General features: G+C 49.6%; 1 protein-coding gene across 2 annotated transcripts in view; it reads left to right on the forward strand.

Annotated features, from left to right (window-relative positions):
- LAMC2 (laminin subunit gamma 2) overlaps positions 1-18085 on the forward strand; it is a 56479-nt gene that overhangs the window by 28031 nt on the left and 10363 nt on the right. For both annotated transcript variants that reach the window (XM_004767923.3, XM_013064213.2), the window contains exons 5-16: positions 2724-2822; positions 5263-5399; positions 6395-6517; positions 7336-7525; positions 8567-8679; positions 9664-9882; positions 10501-10683; positions 11827-12072; positions 14136-14281; positions 15327-15483; positions 15746-15951; positions 17057-17136. In XM_004767923.3, the coding sequence (XP_004767980.1) occupies positions 2724-2822; positions 5263-5399; positions 6395-6517; positions 7336-7525; positions 8567-8679; positions 9664-9882; positions 10501-10683; positions 11827-12072; positions 14136-14281; positions 15327-15483; positions 15746-15951; positions 17057-17136 (1899 nt within the window). The remainder of the gene's footprint in view (positions 1-2723; positions 2823-5262; positions 5400-6394; positions 6518-7335; positions 7526-8566; positions 8680-9663; positions 9883-10500; positions 10684-11826; positions 12073-14135; positions 14282-15326; positions 15484-15745; positions 15952-17056; positions 17137-18085) is intronic.

Here is an 18085-nt window from a genome sequence, read left to right on the forward strand (position 1 = left end):
TGGGCTGGAGCTGAGTGTGAGTCTGCCCGAGTCTCTCTCCCTCTCCCTCTGCCCTCCCCGGACTCACGCACGTGCTCGCTCTCTCAAAAAAAAAAAAAAAAAATCGTTCCTGGAAGAAGACGGGACATACATTATAAATCACATAAGCAGTCTCAGGGGTGCAGAACTGGCAGGGACTGGGTTGGCTTAGGAGAAAGGGAGCTGGGCAGGAAAGCTGTTAGCTACGAGGTGCCCTCAGAGGATCACTTCCCGTTGCCCCCTTTGCCAGCCCCTTGCCCACCTTGTGGGCCGGCCTGGCTGCCACTGTCCCAAGTTCTCTCTCCCTTAGGCCTCCGCACAGACTGTCTTCTTCCAGGCTTCCCTGCCCCCTTTCAGACTCTCCTCAGAGACCCTTCCTTCGACCGCGTCTGCCTTTGAAAATGCCTCTAAAATGGAGTCAGACCATGTCCCCTCTCTGCCGCAGCCCTCCAGCAGCTCCCTGTCCTCTCAGAATGAGGCGGAGACTTCTTTTGCAGACCAGCAGGGCCTGCAAGGTCCTCTGCCCTCTGTTCCCTCCGCAGTGGGCTTCCGCTGCGTTTCCCTTCCCCCGACCCCCTGCCCTTGGCCCCACCAGCCCCCCTTCTCTTCCTCAAAGGAGCCAAGCCAAGGGACCTCCGCCCTGGCTTCGAGCACTCGTGCTTCCTACAGGGCCACGGAGAGCCTCACAGACGCCATCCCCACCTCAGCCACTCCTCACGGGGCCCTTCCCTGGCCAGTCCCCATCCCTCCGGGTTCTGACTGATGTTACTTCCCATCTCTTGTTTTCTATGTGTATTTGTTTGTCGGTCTCTCCCACCAGAGTGGAAGCCCCTTGTTGGCTTGGCCTTGTTCATACTCGGCATCCCCAGTGCCCAGTGGGGAGAGGCACACAGGCAGGCCCCCTGCTCAGTCCCAGCTGGCCTTAGGCTTTGCTGCCCTCATTGTTCATGTTTCTGCCCTGCCTGGAGACTCCTAGAGATCAGGATCTTATTTCTTAATGTCCTTGGTGCTTAGCAGCCAGTAGATGGTGCCTAATGTTTGTCAAAGGGTCCAGACCAGCCGTGTGGAGGGGCTAGGACAGGAGGAGAGCCTCCCAAGTGCGAGAAGAGGGCCGGGAAAGGGATCCTTCAGGGAGCCTGACAGGATGGGGCTCTGACTGGATGTGAAATGTGAGGGGGAGAAGGGAGCCCATTCGGGTCTGGGCAGGATTTGGATGGGGTCAAAGGGCAGTCAGAGGAAGAGCAAACAGGAGGGAGAGCACAGATTTGGTTTTAGACCCATGAGATAGATGAGATCCATGTGATCATGTGAGTGATACTAGTCATAAGCCGGAACACCAAGGGCTTGTGCCCAGACTAGATCATGGAAATACTGGTGGATTCCTTCATTGAGAAAGTCCTGCAACCAAAAAAAAAAGCAACCCCCCCCCCAAAAAAAGCCAGCTAAACTCAGCAATCCCACTCCTAGGAATATACTCAAGAAATATGAAAACATACATCTCTGATAGAAATATGTACACAAATGCTCGTAGCGGCATTACGCATAATACCTAAAAAGTGGAAATAACCCAGATGTCTGTCAGATGTTGAATGGATGAGCAAAATCTCACGTATCCATGGGATAGAATTTTATTCAGCCCTAAGGAGGTGAATTAATGATACTTGGATGAACTATAACATTGGATGAACCTTCGAAACATACTAAGTGAAAGAAGTCAAACCCGAAAGGCCACAGATTGTTATGACTCCCTTTACAGAAAATGTTCAGAACAAGCAGCTCTATATAGACACGGCAAGTAGATTAGTGGTTGTCGAGGACGGGGGTTGGGGGAAGGGAAGGTGATTGCTGCGGGCACAGGGTTTCTTTTTGGAGTGATGAAAATGTTCTACAATTGATTGGGATGATTGAGAATATTTTAAACTCTACTAAATTCTGCTACTCTGAGAATCTGCTAAAAACCAGCAAATTGTACATTTTAAATGGAGGAATTGTTTGGTATGTGAATTGTGTCCTTTAAAATTTTTTAAATCTTTTTTTAAAGATTTGATTTATCTATTTGTGGGAATAAGCGAGCACGAGCTGTGGGGAGGGGCAAAGGGAGAAGCAGCATCCCTGCTGAGAGGGGAGCCAGAGGCAGGGCTCAGTCCCAGGACCCAGGGATTGTGACCTGAGCTGAAAGCAGACACTTCAACTGAGCCATCCAGGCGTCCCTGAATTGTGTCTTGATAGAAGTGTTACCAAAAGAAAGCATTAAATGAAAATAGCAAGTAGATGGAATCCATCACAAGGAAAGCAGTCATCACTGAATTAAACAACAGAGAAGCAATGATAAATTTAAAAACAAAAAACAAAAAACAAAAAACAGGCCATTGAACCAGACAGTCAACCAAATTAAACCAAACCAAACTGAATTGTTTAGTGATAGATTTGGTTCACATCCTGGCGCAAGACCCTCTTCTCCTTAGGGGAGGGTAGCAGATGGTTTGTGGACCGGCTGTCACCCTCAGAGGAGCACAAGCCTGGACAAACCAGTCCTTAAAGGGCCCGTGAGAGGTGAGCGCGGACAAGGCTAGCGGAGAGGGGCCTCATTGAAGACGAAGGCTTTGCTCAGGCCGGTGACGTTGGTGTACGAGCTCTTGATCTTTATGTGGATAGCTGAAAAGTGTTTGGAGACACATCCCTAATTTTTTTTTCTTCTTTTGCAGAGACTCCAAGTGTGACTGTGACCCAGCTGGCACCTCGGGGCCCTGCGACGAGGGCCGCTGTGTCTGCAAGCCAGCTGTCACCGGAGAGCGCTGTGACAGGTCTGTGGGAACTGTGGCCCTGCAGACACAGCGGCCAGCATGAGAAGTCACTCTCTGTGGAAAAGGGACACTTAACAAATGTACACCACCTCTGTCCTGTCCTCTGTCCTCAAAAACTTAGCTCTTTAAAAAAGACAGCTGAGCCCCCAAGTTTCCCTGGACCCCATGCTTTTGCTGGGGGCCCCCTTCCTTTGTTTACAAGAGGTGCAGGGCCCCAGGGAGTCTCCTGGCCAGCGGACTCCGAATCCCAGGTGCTCCCATACGGGGTGGCATGCGATAATGAGGTCACATGACACAGCTTGGCCCCAGAAAAGTCCTGGTCTAATTAAGCATGTTGGGAAAATGCTAGTAAGAGGGAATGTGGCCATAAATAACCATCCTGTGCGGCAGAGGAACCGCCCAGGGATGGGACGGTGGTTGCACGCGCACACACGAGCCGGGAGAAGATGCCATGTGGCCCCGAGCCATGTGGGGGCAGGTGACCCCGTAAACAGCCATCCGGCCTCTAGCGCTGCTTGTGGACCTTCCTTAAGGACACATGGCTCAGACTTCAAGCTCTTCCTGCCTCTGCGATTGCTGGCCCCAGAGGTAAAGGTGTTCCCCTCGTTTCCTTGAAAGTCAGAAAGCAGTCCGTGGGCAGCCTGACAACCACTTACGCCTGGGCAGAGAAAACACCAGATCCATTCCCAGCGTGTGTTTCTGGGGGTTCTTGGCTGCCGAGGTGGAGGAGGGGAAACACAGCTTACGTGTTAAAAGAGGAATCACTTTCTGGAAAGGTTTTTAATTTCACGATGTCACACAGAAACAGAAAACCACATAAAACTAATGTCAGCACTGCCCCTTCTAAGAAAGAGACCTTCACTAGGAATGTACCATCCCAGTGACAACAGCCTCCCTCCTTTTCGAGAAATGACCATCATTCTGGCGTCTGTGTCATCACACCCTTATTTTTCTTCATAATTTAGTGCCTGGTTACATCCCTCAGCACTGTGCTTGAGTTGTGCCCGGTTTCCCTCAGTTCCTCCCCTACGCTCTTTCTCCCTCCCCTCCCCGCCCCTGCTGTGCCCCCCTCCCTCCTCCCCCTTTCTTTGCTTTTTAATCCCTTTTAATCTGCAGGTTTCTTCCAAAGAAACCATCATGATTTTTTTTAAGCCCTTGCTCTAGAGAGAAAAACCAAACCAAACCAATGTTTATTTATATATAACGTTTCTCCAAAGCATTTACTGTTTACCGTGAACCTGCTTTTCTGTGATTTTCCCCGATAAGCAGGCTCCTGTCATGGGGGACAGTGGATTAGACCACATGACTTAGAGGCAGATGTACCTGGTTTGAAAATCTTGTCTCAGTCACGTACCAGCTCTATGACCTCAAACAAATTTCTTAACCTCTCTCTGGCCTGGTGTCCTCATCTAAGAAAATGGGAAATTTGGCTCAGGTGGTTGAGCATCAAATTCTTGATTTTTGGCTCAGGTCATGATCTTGGGGTCCTGAAATCGAACCCCTCCTCGGGCTCTGTGCTGGATTCTCTCTCTCCCTCTCCCCTTCCCCCTGCTCACTCTCTCTCTCATTCTCTAAAATAAATTAATTTAAAAAGAAAAAAAAAAGAAATTTGGAAATAACAATTCCTATCTCCTGGGGTTGTACCAAGGATTAGATTGGAGAACACACATCAAGTGCCCGGCACAGCATCTGCCCTAAATAAATGATCAGTGAAACTATTATTATTTCATGAAGAAGGATGTAGTTAACTTGAACGGAGAGAAACAAGTCCTCCCCAGCTTCTCCTCCTTCTCTGTGACCCCAGCATCTGAGACCTGCCTGGTAGCTGTGGTCCTCAGAGATGTCACTGGCCGGTGGGCACCAGCCTACATTTTGCTTTTGTAGGGAGCCTCCAACCATCCATCCTTGTCATGTGGCCGCCTGTCCCTCTCCCCTCAGAGTAGAGCAGGGCTCTAAGGGGCGGGGACGGTGGGCAGCAGCTGGTGGTGGTGTGCGGGTCCGTACAGCTGAGCAGGGGCTGGGGCTGGGACACTTGCTTTCCCTCTCCTGGCTCCGCTCCCCCACTCGCTTGCCCCCATTAAACACTTGCTCGAAGACAGGACCACCTCTGCCTCCCCCTGCCCCAACTCTTTTTGTCCTGCTCATGGGACTTTCAGTTCCTCGCCAAGGATGGGGAAATCACTAAGGGCCCAGGCCACCGAGTCCTTCGTGACCACGCTCTAGCACAGGGACAGAAAGTGAACGTCCGTGCTCTCTCAGTGGGGCTGTGACTGTCCAGCGTGTCTCCGAGCAGGGCTGGTATGTGTGAGCTAGTATTTCTCAGTTCTGGGAATGATAGGGCCAGGTAGGAGAGATAGTAGGAAAGATCAGTCATCATGTTCTCTCTACGAAACAAGAAATGACTTCTAACATCATCCTGATCTCGAAAATGCCTCTGCAGGTGTCTACCGGGTTACTATCACCTGGATGGGGGAAACCCTGAGGGCTGTACCCAGTGTTTTTGCTACGGGCATTCAGCCAACTGCCGCAGCTCGGGAGACTACAGTGTCCATACAATCACCTCTACTTTCTATCAAGGTAAAGTGTTCTGTTTCTAGAAGTTTGTTTTTAACATTGTATCGTGCTTTATGCTTACAGACAGCTTCCTCCTCACCACAGCTTGGCTTGGCATGATCTTTAGCAACTCTCTTCTAGCTTTTAATGGGCGTTATTTTGTCTGGGCAAGAAGGGGAGCCTAATATCTTGAAAAAGTCAGGGGCACACCTGACTCCTACCGGTATATGATTAACTTAAAAGAATAACTAAAAAGAGACCAGATTTTCATCTCCTTACACTTCACATCTCCATGTATTTTAAAACCACAAAAGACTCTTTCATTTGGTTGGGTGGGGGTTATGTGAGTCTTCCTGAAATTCTCATTCATTAATAATCCTGCTTTCCGGGGAGCCTGGCTGGTTCAGTCGGTTGAGCGTCCGGTTCTTGGTTTCAGCTCAGGTCGTGATCTCACGGGTCGTGGGATTGACCCCACATCTCTGCTTGAAAGACTCTCACTCTCTGCTCCTCCTCCCACTCACATGTGCCCTCTCTCTCTCCCTAAAATAAATAAATGAATCTTTTTAAAAAAATACTCTTTCCACATTCATTAAGTGAGTTAATGTATGTGAGATTAGTAACCAAGCTACAAAATCCTAGATTTTTAAAGTCTAGGGGAGTGACATGATTTCAACTTCTAGTTTCTCTTTGAACTGGACCCTCTCCACTCACAAAGGCCAGACCCTGTTTCTGTAAATAAAATAAAAGTATGAGCTACAGGCAGATGAAATCATGCTCTCTTATTACGAGAATCAGACTCCTAGAAGTCAGAACCACTATGGGGTGGGAGCCGCTGAAGTTGAGACCCAAGCAGAGAAGGGGCATAGAACATTTTGAGGGCTGCACATCATTGTGGAACTAGTAAGAAAACCCCACTAGCTGTTCACGTCTAGGAATTTTTGGCAATTAAGTCTTGCCTTATTTAGCTCAATAGATGATGAGCTTTGTCTGCATGCAGAGGGGTTTTCTTTGTGTTCCAGATGTTGATGGCTGGAAGGCTGTCCAAAGAAATGGGTCTCCTGCAAAGCTCCAGTGGTCCCAGCGTCACCGGGATGTGTTCAGCTCAGCACGACGATCAGACCCTGTGTATTTTGTCGCCCCTGGTATGTATGGTGTTTTTCTTATAGAAGAAGTCAGGAGAGAAAAATGAAGTTAGCAAATGTGAAAACACCTTACCTGGCGGTCAGAAAAGCAGTGTCTCTGGAAGACAGAGCTTCAGCCCTATTGACCGATTCATGATACAATAGAACAGGACCGTGTATCCTCGCAGACGGACCCTGTTTGAGGTTCCTACTTTCATCAAAGGGGAAGTTTCTAGGTTTCCCATCAAGACAAGAAATAAAGACAGAGGTCACTTCTGTGGATCTACTAAGAAGCAGATGGAGAAGCGAAAATAAGGCATTCTCTGTTTTAACCACTTGTACATCAAAAACAAATGTATTAGTAGTTCATTTCGTTAGCTCATATGTGATGTCCAGGTAAGTTGTCCTCTTAACCTTTCCAAATTTCAGTTCTCTCTGCTGACGACTGGGGTGATAATACCTCCAAGGATTGTTAACATCAAATGTCATGATGTCTGTGAACTAGAAAGCATTATGATACTATTAGAAAGCAAATGATACTATTCCCAACATACCTGGACCTTTACACGCCAGTCTGTTGTCGGGGCCATGCTGTGAGTCATCGCGTAGAGGGAATTGTCTTTCAACGTGGCCCTTCTAGCATGTCAGTCGCTAACTCTCCTTTGTAGCCAACAGCAATATGGCTGCCTCCATGAACGGGTTCTTCTGGAACAGTGGTTGTGGGCCAGGCTGATGACATGGAACTCCAGCAGAAATCACCAATATTAATGCAAACTTGCTAGCTCATTTTCTTCTCCAGTTTCACACTGATCTCAATCTTTTCGAATTCTCTTTCACAGCCAAATTTCTCGGGAATCAACAGGTGAGCTATGGGCAAACCCTGTCTTTTGACTACCGTGTGGACAGGGGAGGCAGACACCCATCCGCCCATGATGTCATCCTGGAAGGTGCTGGTCTACGGGTCTCAGCTCCCTTGATGCCCCCGGGCAAGACGCTGCCTTGTGGGCTCACCAAGACTTACACGTTCAGGTAAAAAGAGCGACTACAAGTGGGTGAGGTGACTCAAGTCCACTTCCTTTGTTCATGCATTCAATCATTTGTTCTTTTCATAAGCTTTTCCGAGCACCTTTCATCTACCAGATGCAGTAACGTGTATAGAAACGGGGCAGGGAGAAAAAATAAAGAATATTATGGTGTGGCTTGTAAATGACAAGATACACAAGGTGGGCACAGGTATTTTGAACACACAGAGGAGGCACAAGTGACCCACATTGCAGTGATCAAGGGAAGCTTCCCAAGAAAACATGACAAGTGGGAAGAGTTTCCTAAGGATGGAAATGGGCGGAGGGGAAGGTTAGCAAAGCAGGGGAAATAATCATGCCTGAGGACATTTTGTACTTTGGGAAATTCTCAGTAGTGAAGCCTGAGCGAAGTGTGGAGTGGGAGAGGGGAAGACAGAAGTGAGGTCAGTGAACTAGAGAAAGGAAGTTAGGTTGTTTCTGGAAGTACTCCAGTAAAAAAACAAAACAACTTTTGAAAGACTAGCACAGGGATGGTGATACGATGCGGTGAGAAGTTATAAATGCTGAATTCGGAAGTATTGGACATGTCCAATGTAGAACGTGAAAATGGACTTTTGAAAAGAGTAAGTGAAATTGTGCTCAGTTTAACAAATCACGTAAACAACAAAACCAAAAATTAATGGTAGCTCTCTTGAGGGTCAGAACTCCTTGAACTCGGCCATGTTCCTGGGAGTGAGTTTTGTGTGGCCAGGAATAGAAGGTGGTTTCTGTGAACCTGGACCAGCACTGGATGCCATGACCCCTGGGGCTGGGCTTCTCGCACTGGGACTCCCTCTGTCACTTCCTGTGGGGCTCGTGCTCCCCGCGCAGTGAGCAGACTCCAAGCTCCAGGCTATGACAGTGCGGTGACCCGTCCTTCACCCCGTCAGGCAGGGCCACGAAGGGGCTTAGCGTTTCCCACCTTCTTGGGCACAATTTATATCATGTATACAAATTATAAGACTTGATAAGAGCTGTATTGTTAAGCTTTGGGCTTTAAATCCTGCAGATTAAATGAACGTCCAAGCAGTAACTGGAGCCCCCAGCTGAGTTACTTCGAGTACCGGAGGTTACTGCGCAACCTCACGGCCCTGCGGATCCGAGCCACTTACGGAGAGTATAGTAAGTGACGGATATAGTAAGTGACAGAGGGAAGTGAGTTCCTCTCTTGGGTTTGAGTGTGTGTCTGCTTCCCGAGGCAGTGACAGTCTCCAAACAAGTAGGTAAACTGCTTGATGGTTTTGATGGAGGGTCTCCGATTAGGTCTAAATTCTTATTTCTCTTATTTTCTAGAAGTTTCTAGAAAGCCTAGAAGTTTCTAAATTCTTATTTTCTAGAAGTTGCTTTTCCTCTAAAAAGGGGCTAACACCAACAAAGAGCTAAGAGTCTTGCTAAGAGCCTCCAAATTTAAATGACGCTGATTATTTGAAGAAGATAATCTACAACAAATGGGCTTGTGCCTTTAGCTAGAAAATGGCGTCTTCGACTCAGCCCTGTAGTCCTTGAGTTGCTGCACCTTGGGGACTGTACTCATTGTTACCGTATTCAGACATCACCTGAACTCTGTTAACTCCTTTTGTTGAACTTCACATGGGGGAGGGGGGACACTCTGATCCCAATGGAATTCTGTACATGTGAGTTCCATGAGCTTTTTAGCACTTACGTGAACAGGAAGCATCGCTCACTGGCGTGCCTAATTTCCACATCACTAACGAAGCAAATCAAGCAGGATGTAGAAAAGGTGCTTATTAATGATTTTATTGAATCTTTCCTTTGAGCCAGGCACAGTAGCATGTATGCATGGTCTTATTTTCATTTCACAACCAGCACAGGGGGTCCGTGCCCCTGTTACTTCGCTTCCACACTTGAGGAAACACCATGGTAGAAAGTTATGTGACTTGCCCGTTCACACAGCTAGCGAGAATGCAGCCAGAATTTCAACCCTGACTTTCCCGACACCGCAGCCGGTGTGTCCGTCGTGAGGACATAGTGAGCGAATGCCACCTGCCTTCCTTAGCGAGTTAAGAAAATAAAAGCCAAAGAGGCCTGCGTTTAGATCTGTCTACCTCCGCACTTGCTCCTTCTAATCTGATCTCCATGTGGCAGGCACCGGGTACCTCGACAATGTGACCCTGATCTCAGCCCGCCCCGTCTCTGGAGCCCCGGCGCCCTGGGTCGAGCAATGCGTATGTCCCGTTGGCTACAAGGGCCAGTTCTGCCAGGACTGTGCTTCCGGCTACAAAAGAGATTCGGCCAGACTGGGACCTTTCGGTGCCTGTATTCCGTGTAACTGCCAGGGGGGAGGAGCCTGCGATCCAGACACAGGTGCGTGAAATGACACCTGGCCCAGGTGGCTGGGGGTGGTCAGGTGACGGGCATCATCCACGGAAGGGACAGAGCCGTGTAAGAAAGACGCCGCCTGAACTCATTTCGGAGATGGGGAAGGATTAGGGAGGTAGGGCTGGAGTCAGAGAAGACGGACATGGTGCTTTATTACACTCAATCCTTTTCATTATGGAAAATGCCGCAAGGTTGTGGGAAAGGTACCGGGTTACAGGAAACGGCTGTCATGGTTCAGTGCTGCGGGTGTCGGTGTCGAGTTTCAGGAATTGTCTGGAGAGATCAAAGGCAACCTCAGGGACTGAATGAATGTGGACAAATGGTGTCAGGCCACGGGGACCAGGGGAGCAGTGTTAGGTGATGGGTTGGAAAGGAAGCTAGGTCTGCTGAGTGTGGGAGAGCCACGTGAGGGTCAGGGTCGTGGCAGGTTTAGAGTTGGTACTAGGGCAAAGGTGAATGCCAGTGCTCTGACACTTTGGGGAAAGCTTTGGAAAGGAAGGTTCTGGTTACGGGAGCTCTGCCTCCACGCATCACCCCTGGTACAGGAAGTGGATCATTCTACCCTCCTCTCTTCTCTGCCTCCCTGCTTCCTCTGCCTCCCAGGAGACTGTTACTCGGGGGATGAAAACCTTGACATCGAGTGCGCCGACTGCCCCATTGGTTTCTACAACGATCCACACGACCCCCGCAGCTGCAAGCCGTGTCCGTGCCACAATGGGTTCAGCTGCTCTGTCATGCCCGAGACAGAGGAGGTGGTGTGCAATAACTGTCCCCATGGCGTCACCGGTAAGGCCCCTGGCCTACTGCCTCTGTGCCATGAATTCTCAGGAATGGCTGCTAGTCCACACAGTCTCTAGGGAATTCTGATGACTCCGGGTCACTGTAGATGGGCTCATTCGAAAGACGGGGATGCGCTGGAGAGGTGCATTGAGGAAAGACAGGGTGTGGCTCGTAGGGGATGTACAAATGGTTAACGCTGTAATTAGGAGAGGAAGTTTTCAGCTAAGGGGTGCCTGGGTGGCTCAGTGGGTTAAAGCCTCTGCCTTTGGCTCAGGTCATGATCCCAGGGTCCTGGGATCGAGTCCCACATCTGGCTCTCTGCTCAGCAGGGAGCCTGCTTCCTCCTCTCTCTCTGCCTGCCTCCCTGCCTGCTTGTGATCTCTGTCAAATAAATAAATATTTTAAAAAAAAGTTTTCAGATAAGATACATGGTTTATTTTATTTTATCTTATTTTTAAAAAGATTTTATTTATTTGAGGGATAAGCAGAGATAGTGAGAGAGACCTTGAGTAGGGACAAGAGGGAAAACAGTCTCCTGCCGAGCAGAGAGCCTGCTGCGGGACTGGATCCCAGGACCCTGGGATCATGACCTAAGCCGAAGGCAGACGATTCACTGACTGAGCTACCCAGGCGCCCCAAAATATGTGGTTTAACTAAGTTTTAGAAAATGATCCAAGGTATAGAAGGGAAACGTAGTGACATTTTAAATGTCACACCTCTCTCTTGGGGCGCCTGGCTGGGTGTCCGTAGGACATGCGACTCTGAGGCTTGGGGTTGTGGGTTTGAGCCCCACACTGGGTGTGGAGATTACTTTAAAAAAATAAAAAATTAAAAGAGTCAATGTCACATCTCGCTACTGGTCAGTCTGAAAGAAGTTAATTCTTTAACACTAGCCTCAGTGGTACTGCTGCTATAAATCTGACTTTTCCCCGACTGTCTAGTTAACCGATAGGAAGCCTCCGAGTAGGGATGCTGTGTTCTAACATCTGGGGCCACCATGCAGTGAAAAGAGCCTAGCCCTTGCCCTGAGCACCTGCCCCTGAGGCTGTTGTTCTGGAGCCCCGGGTGACCAGTGGGTGACCCGTGTCCCCATGCCAGCTCTTGCTGCCCGTGGGTGACCACTCAGGCTTGGGCATTTGTTCCTTCCAGGCGCCCGCTGTGAGCTCTGTGCCGACGGCTACTTTGGGGACCCCTTTGGGGAGCGTGGCCCGGTGAGGCCTTGTCAGCCCTGTCAGTGCAACAACAATGTGGACCCCGGGGCCTCCGGGAACTGCGACCGCCTGACCGGCAGGTGTCTCAAGTGCATCCACAACACAGCGGGTGTCCACTGTGACCGGTGCAAAGCAGGCTACTTCGGGGACCCGTTGGCTGCCAACCCAGAGGACAAGTGTCGAGGTAGGAGTGCTTCTCCAGACCGGTCGGACAGGTGGGGGGGGTGTGCGTGCACGTACATGTGAGCTTGCTAGTGTGCACACAGGGAAGAACACACCGGTCAGCGAGGCCAGCTGTGGGTGAAAGGAAGCCGCTTTGGTTTCTCCGACCAGTGTGCCCGTCTGGACTTTCACCTGTCAAAGGCTTTAAGACCCCTTCAGCAGGATTCCGGAAGACAGAGCTGGAGGATGTTGGGCGGGTTAAAGCTGGGGGGCTGGGGGGGAGTGGAGAAGGTCAAGTTTACATCCTGAGCACAGGAGGAGATGAAACGGAGCCCGGCCGTCCGCCTCCGTCGGGGGCTGGCAGGCAGGGACACTGCTGAGCCTGTTAGAGGACAGCCGTGAACGGTGCGAGACTGAGTCTGAACAAAAGCGGGGGGCGCTGGAGGGGTGGGCGCCGTTTAAGAGACCCTCTCAGGAAGTCAGTGTAACTGAGGGCAACGAAGGTACCAGTTCCGAGTCCAACTAACGAGACTTGGCTTCAGAGCCACAGCTCTCCGGGCGCGTTCCTCTGGCTGCTTCAGATCAAAGCACGAATGTGCACATCGGTCCTCCTGCTCGACCCTTCTATCAAGCCTCTGTCCACGTTACATCCCGGAGGCAGGTTTAGCTCTAGGCAAGTTCACATTCAGTTCTAGGGCGCTGGCCTGCCCCACAAAATCATCCCCCCGCCACAAAGGTCCCAGACCAGCCCTGGTGCCCAGACCTCCACAGCTTGTTTATTATAACAGAGCCCAAGGGGGCCTCTGGGCACCCAGACAGGAGGGCTCCTGGTTCCCCAGGAGGTCCGCAGGGAGCCAGCATCTCCCACTCACCCCAGAATCCCCAGCCCTGGAAATGCCTCAGGACTTCCGTGCAACCTGAGGCTTCCACCCTGCAGCACGAATCCCCTCGCCCCAATCCCAACCTGTGGGTTAGCTCCGATGTGCTAGAAAGTGCCCCATGACCGGAAGAGCCCACATGCTAGGAGCAGTACTAAGTTCCTGTCTAGCTTTTTACCACACCCGTCATATTGCACTGGTTATGCCGCTTCATCTCTCCGAGCTTTTTTCATAGGGATGAATAATATGTAACTCAAAGTGGTTGCAAATATAAAATAGCATCTGGGAAGTACACTGTCAAGAACACTAGCTCTAAGGTGCTGGTAATGGAGATCTCACTGGCTTTAGACCATACATTCCTTCACTTCACTATCTGTTGGCAAGCTCCTACCAGGGACCCCACGTGGGGCTACAGACTGAGGCTGTAAGTTAGTTCCAGCCCCCAGAGAGACTGTATGCTAATAAGGAAGACACACAAGTGTGTAAGCAATAATGACCGTATACTTCGACATGTGATCATATCACCGTGTGCCAAGTGTTTTATGAGCGCCGTAGAGCAGCCCAGAGGGTCACTGTCCACTGTACATCCTCAGCTCCTAGAACAGTGTGGCACATGGCAGGTATGCAATCAATATTAATGCATAAAGGCACTGCTCTTTTTCCTGTGTTTCCTACGTCAAAGGTAGCAGAGCAAGAGGAAAAGAGCAATGCCTCTTTCCAAGGTCTCATTCTGGCTTGCCATTGACTTGCTGTGTGACTCGGATAGATTGCTCCACCTCTCTGAGCTCATAGTCCTCATCTGTAAAATAAGGGGAGATGACATCCGGCATGTAAGAGGCCCAGAGGATATGTTGTTTCCCTTTAGAGCAAAGCTATAGAGTGCCTACAGAATATCCAACAGGCTCACAATTTAATGGGAGGAAAAAAAAAAAATAAGTGCTACCAGAAAGCGTGGACTGTCGGAAGAGCCCTTTATCCACAGCCACAGCAAACAAACTTCTAGATGATTCCTAAGATCTGTCTGTATTAGAAATGCGCTCGGAGACACAGGCAAGAGATGTACCTAGCACAGTGTGAACTGACAAGGGCAAAGAAAGATTCTTCGCCATTGGGGATTTGAACTTCTTCCCTTTATCTTTGCTACATCTCCAGTTTCTAGAACTAGCTTGATAGGAATGCTTTCTGTTTGTCCGTCTTTTGTCTCTAGCTTGCAACTGTAATCCAGCGGGCTCCGAGCCTGGGGAGTGTAGAAATGATGGCAGCTGTGTTTGCAAGCCCGGATTTGGCGGCCTCAACTGTGAACACGCGGCACTAACCAGCTGTCCCGCTTGCTATAATCAAGTGAAGACTCAGGTGTGCCTTCTACCCAACCCTCAGCCCCATGAGTAAAATCGTTAGGTGTCTACTAGCTGCGTCCGTCACAAATCTGGGACCCTCCGAGTCTCCCAGGGATCAGGGTGGAGGTTACTATTTCTTTCTTTTAAAATTGCCATATTAAAAAAAATTTCCGTGCAGTCATAATAATGCTACAGGTTTTGGGTCTTATATGCACCATCTTCAAGATCCCTTTTGCAGATACTGTCTCATTTGGTTCTCTTGAGGATTTAGTCAATTTGCGAGACAGTATTTTGATGTCACTCCCTGAGCAAAGCCGCTACAAACATTTGCAATTTTTCCATCACGTGGCCACGTGGAACCAAGAGTCCCACCCAGAATTCTCTGGTTCCACCTGGCCCCGTGAAGGAAAAATTGCAAATGTTTGTGGAGACTGCTCAACTCAGTACCCTTTCCACTTACAACATGCCACTTCCTAGCTGGACTTTTTCCAAGAGATTTCTAAAACAAATGAAGAAAAACAAATACGGAGATGATATGAGGAATCCAGAAGGTGTCAAGGCTGCTCAAACAAGACTAGCCTCCAGAAGTTTCTCATTCACATTCCAGAGAAGAATGAAACTGATGTTGTTGTTAATTATTCTTTATTAGTTTGCTGGGGTGGAGGGTGGAGGAAGAAAAGGCCCAAACAGAACCCCAAAGGTAGAAAAAACTCAACTTGTTTGGTTTTTATCATTTATCTCTTTAGCCTGCCCTCTGTCGTATTTTCTTCGTTCCGGACACTGTTCCAAGTACTATCCCAATACTAGCTCACTTTGTCCAAGTAATAACTATGAGATATGATTATCCCCATCTCATGGGTAATGAAAGTGACTTGCGTAAGGTCATGCTGATGGCTATTGAGTAGTGGGGCCAGGATTCAAACTCGGCGGATCTAGGCTCCCATGCCTTTAACGATTGTCATGTGCCAAGCATCTCTGGGTTTTAAGCTCTTCTCTCCTGAGTTCCTGCTATCAGACTGTGATCACCCTCTGTTCTGATCCTCTTTCCTATGTGGTTTCAGATGGACCAGTTTCTGCAGCAGCTCCAGAGCCTGGAGGCCCTGGTCTCCAGGGCTCAGGGTGGCGGCGGAGGGGTGCCCAGCCCAGAGCTGGAAGGCAGGATGCGACAGGCTGAGCAGGCCTTGAGGGACCTTCTGAGAGAAGCCCAGATCACAGAAGGTGATGAAAGGAATTTATAATCTTCTGTTGGGTATCAGTTCAGGGGGGTGTCTTTGTCCAGCACTTGCAGAGATCAAAGGACCGTCTCTGACTCTCCTGGGACCCGTGTGATGGCGATAAGAGTGTGGCCGCCTGCATTCACTGACTGGGCTGTCACCCTTTTGCCATTAGCCAGTCGAAGTCACTCGTCCAACCCTCCCGCCTATCGATTCCCCGCGCTGGCTCGGAAAGGGCTCATCCTCCTTTTCCTTCTTGGTACCAGGGGCTAGTAAATCTCTCGGTCTCCAGCTGGCCAAGGCAAGGAGCCAAGGGAGCAGCTACCGGAACCGCCTCAACGACCTCAAGACGGCCGTGGAAAGAATCCGGGCCCTGGGCAGTCAGTATGAGAACCGAGTTCAGGATACGCGCAGCCTGCTCACGCAGACGCACCGGAGCCTGCAGGAGAGCGAGGCCTCCCTGAGAAACACCGTAGGTGCCCCCGGGTTCCGGGTACTGAGGAGCGCGGCCGCATCGGGAGACCCGCCTGCGGTCGCTGACCTTTCTCGGTCTCTCCGGTAGAGCCTGGACTTCTCTTCCTTGAAACGTCTGCTCCGTCTCTCTCGTACCTGTTCTTCGTGTTCTTGGGTTTTCTGCAGTTTCCCATTTTACTGCATTTCTGTTCTTCCCAGCGCGTTTCTTGCGAACCATAACCTCACGTTGGCCGCCTTTCCTCCCCCTTCCTGCTGCGTATCTCCTCGCTTCTGAGCTCCGAGCGGGCAGGATTTGGTTCTACTCATGTGTGTGTTCTCGGCTCCCAGCATGGTATGTGGCTGTGACACGTGTTTGCTGCATGAGCGAAGGAACAGACCAACACATGCACAAATGAAGCGGGAGGGATGGTGGGAAGAGGAAGGAATCCAGTGAAGACAGGATTCTGAAAAGGGGAAAAAATTGCTGCCAGGCTGATTGTTCTTAATGATGTCATTCGTAGCGTGGTAGCAGGGCGAGATCTGAGTGAGCGCTTGTCTCTTTTTCAGTAAAGAAGCCGATGGCGACAGTAATGTGAGTGGGTGTGTAGAAGACAGATAAAGGAAACTGGAAGACAGTCAGATATTATGCTGATGAAATGAAGGATTGAAAGAATGTCCCTTATTACAAAAATGTTTGTTGTAGAGAACTTGGAAAATAAATAAAAATTCCCTGGGATCCCGTTATTAGGAAATAAACATCATCCAAACTTAGTCCATTTTGTTAGAATAGAATACATATGAATAGAATACATATGAATTCTTTAAATACATATGAAAATACTACTAGCGTGTATGTATTTTTAAATGAATATGTCTATTTACAGAAGCTTTTTAAAGTTGGATTTTTACCTTATTCTTTTTTTTTTAAAGATTTATTTATTTATTTGAGAGGGAGAGAGCTAGCAAGAGGAAGGGCTGAGGGAGACAGGGAAAGAATCTCAGGCAGACCCCCGCAGACCGGGGAGCCCCCCCATAGGCTCAGTCTCACAGCCCTGAGATCCTGACCTGAAATACCTACTCCGGGGCTGAGTGCAAAGCTTTAACCAAGTCTCCTCTTTCCGCAGAACATTCCTCCCCCAGAGCGCTACGTGGGGCCAAATGGTTTTAAAAGCCTGGCCCAGGAGGCCACAAGACTGGCAGATAGGTAAGTGGACCCCTGCTTCAGACTATCTCTGCAAGGCCAGACTTGAACAAGACCGTAGGGTATTCAGGACCTAAGCAGCATATCATTACCTCCAGGACCTTTGCAGCCATTTCCTTGCTTTGAAGCCTTTTTTTTTTTTTTTTTTAACCTCTTGGCTTTTAGCCTATGTGAGTATGTGAGTGGCCACTGGGCATGGTCACTTGGCAAGTGTCTGGGGTGGGGGTGTTTTTTAACTCGGATTTTTCTATGACTCACAGTATGGCTCTGCTGTGTGTCAGATGGGATTTTTCGGGCCCTGTGAAATGAATCAGCCTCTGGAAAAGAACGTTCTGCAGCTTTGAGGGACTCCCAGGCTCCCACATGGAGCCTGGGAACAAGTAGCAACCCGTTGTTTGCTAGCCTGTGGGGGCCAAGGCGGCAGAGAAGGAACCTCCTCCCCAAAACCGGCTCTGCAGAGCCCCAGTGGTAACTGGCAGCTCCCTAGTCCTTGCCTGACTGTAAATCCCACCATGGAGAAGAGGTTGGCTCCCAGCAGGGTGACGGGCTCTGCTAATCCCACATGGAATTCAGTCAGTGAAGGAGGCGGATTTGTGTTTCGTGGAATAAACTGCCTCCTGAGTTTGTTTTTGGTTGCTGTGTTGTTTTTTGTTTTTATCACTTTGTAAGCATTTGGGTGACCTTCATGGACAGGCTCTGTTCCCCCTGGTGGTGGACCCAATGTAGGGTTGCAGCAAAAGTGAAGGGGAGGCTGGGTCCTGGACGAAATAAGACCTAGGGGTTTCTCCCGGCACAAAAGACCTTATAAATGCAATACTTCGTCCCCCTGAGACTGCTCACACCCGTCTCCCCGCCCCACGTCCCGCTCCCCCGGGATACCCTACAGACCGAAAGTTCACGAGCTAGGATCTAAGACAAGAGCTCCATCTCCAGAACACCTCCTGCTTCCTGA

Source organism: Mustela putorius, unplaced genomic scaffold (assembly GCF_011764305.1).
Source record: "Mustela putorius furo isolate JIRA1106 unplaced genomic scaffold, ASM1176430v1.1 tig00537335_pilon_pilon_pilon, whole genome shotgun sequence".
In the NCBI taxonomy this organism is placed as follows: Eukaryota; Metazoa; Chordata; class Mammalia; order Carnivora; family Mustelidae; genus Mustela; species Mustela putorius.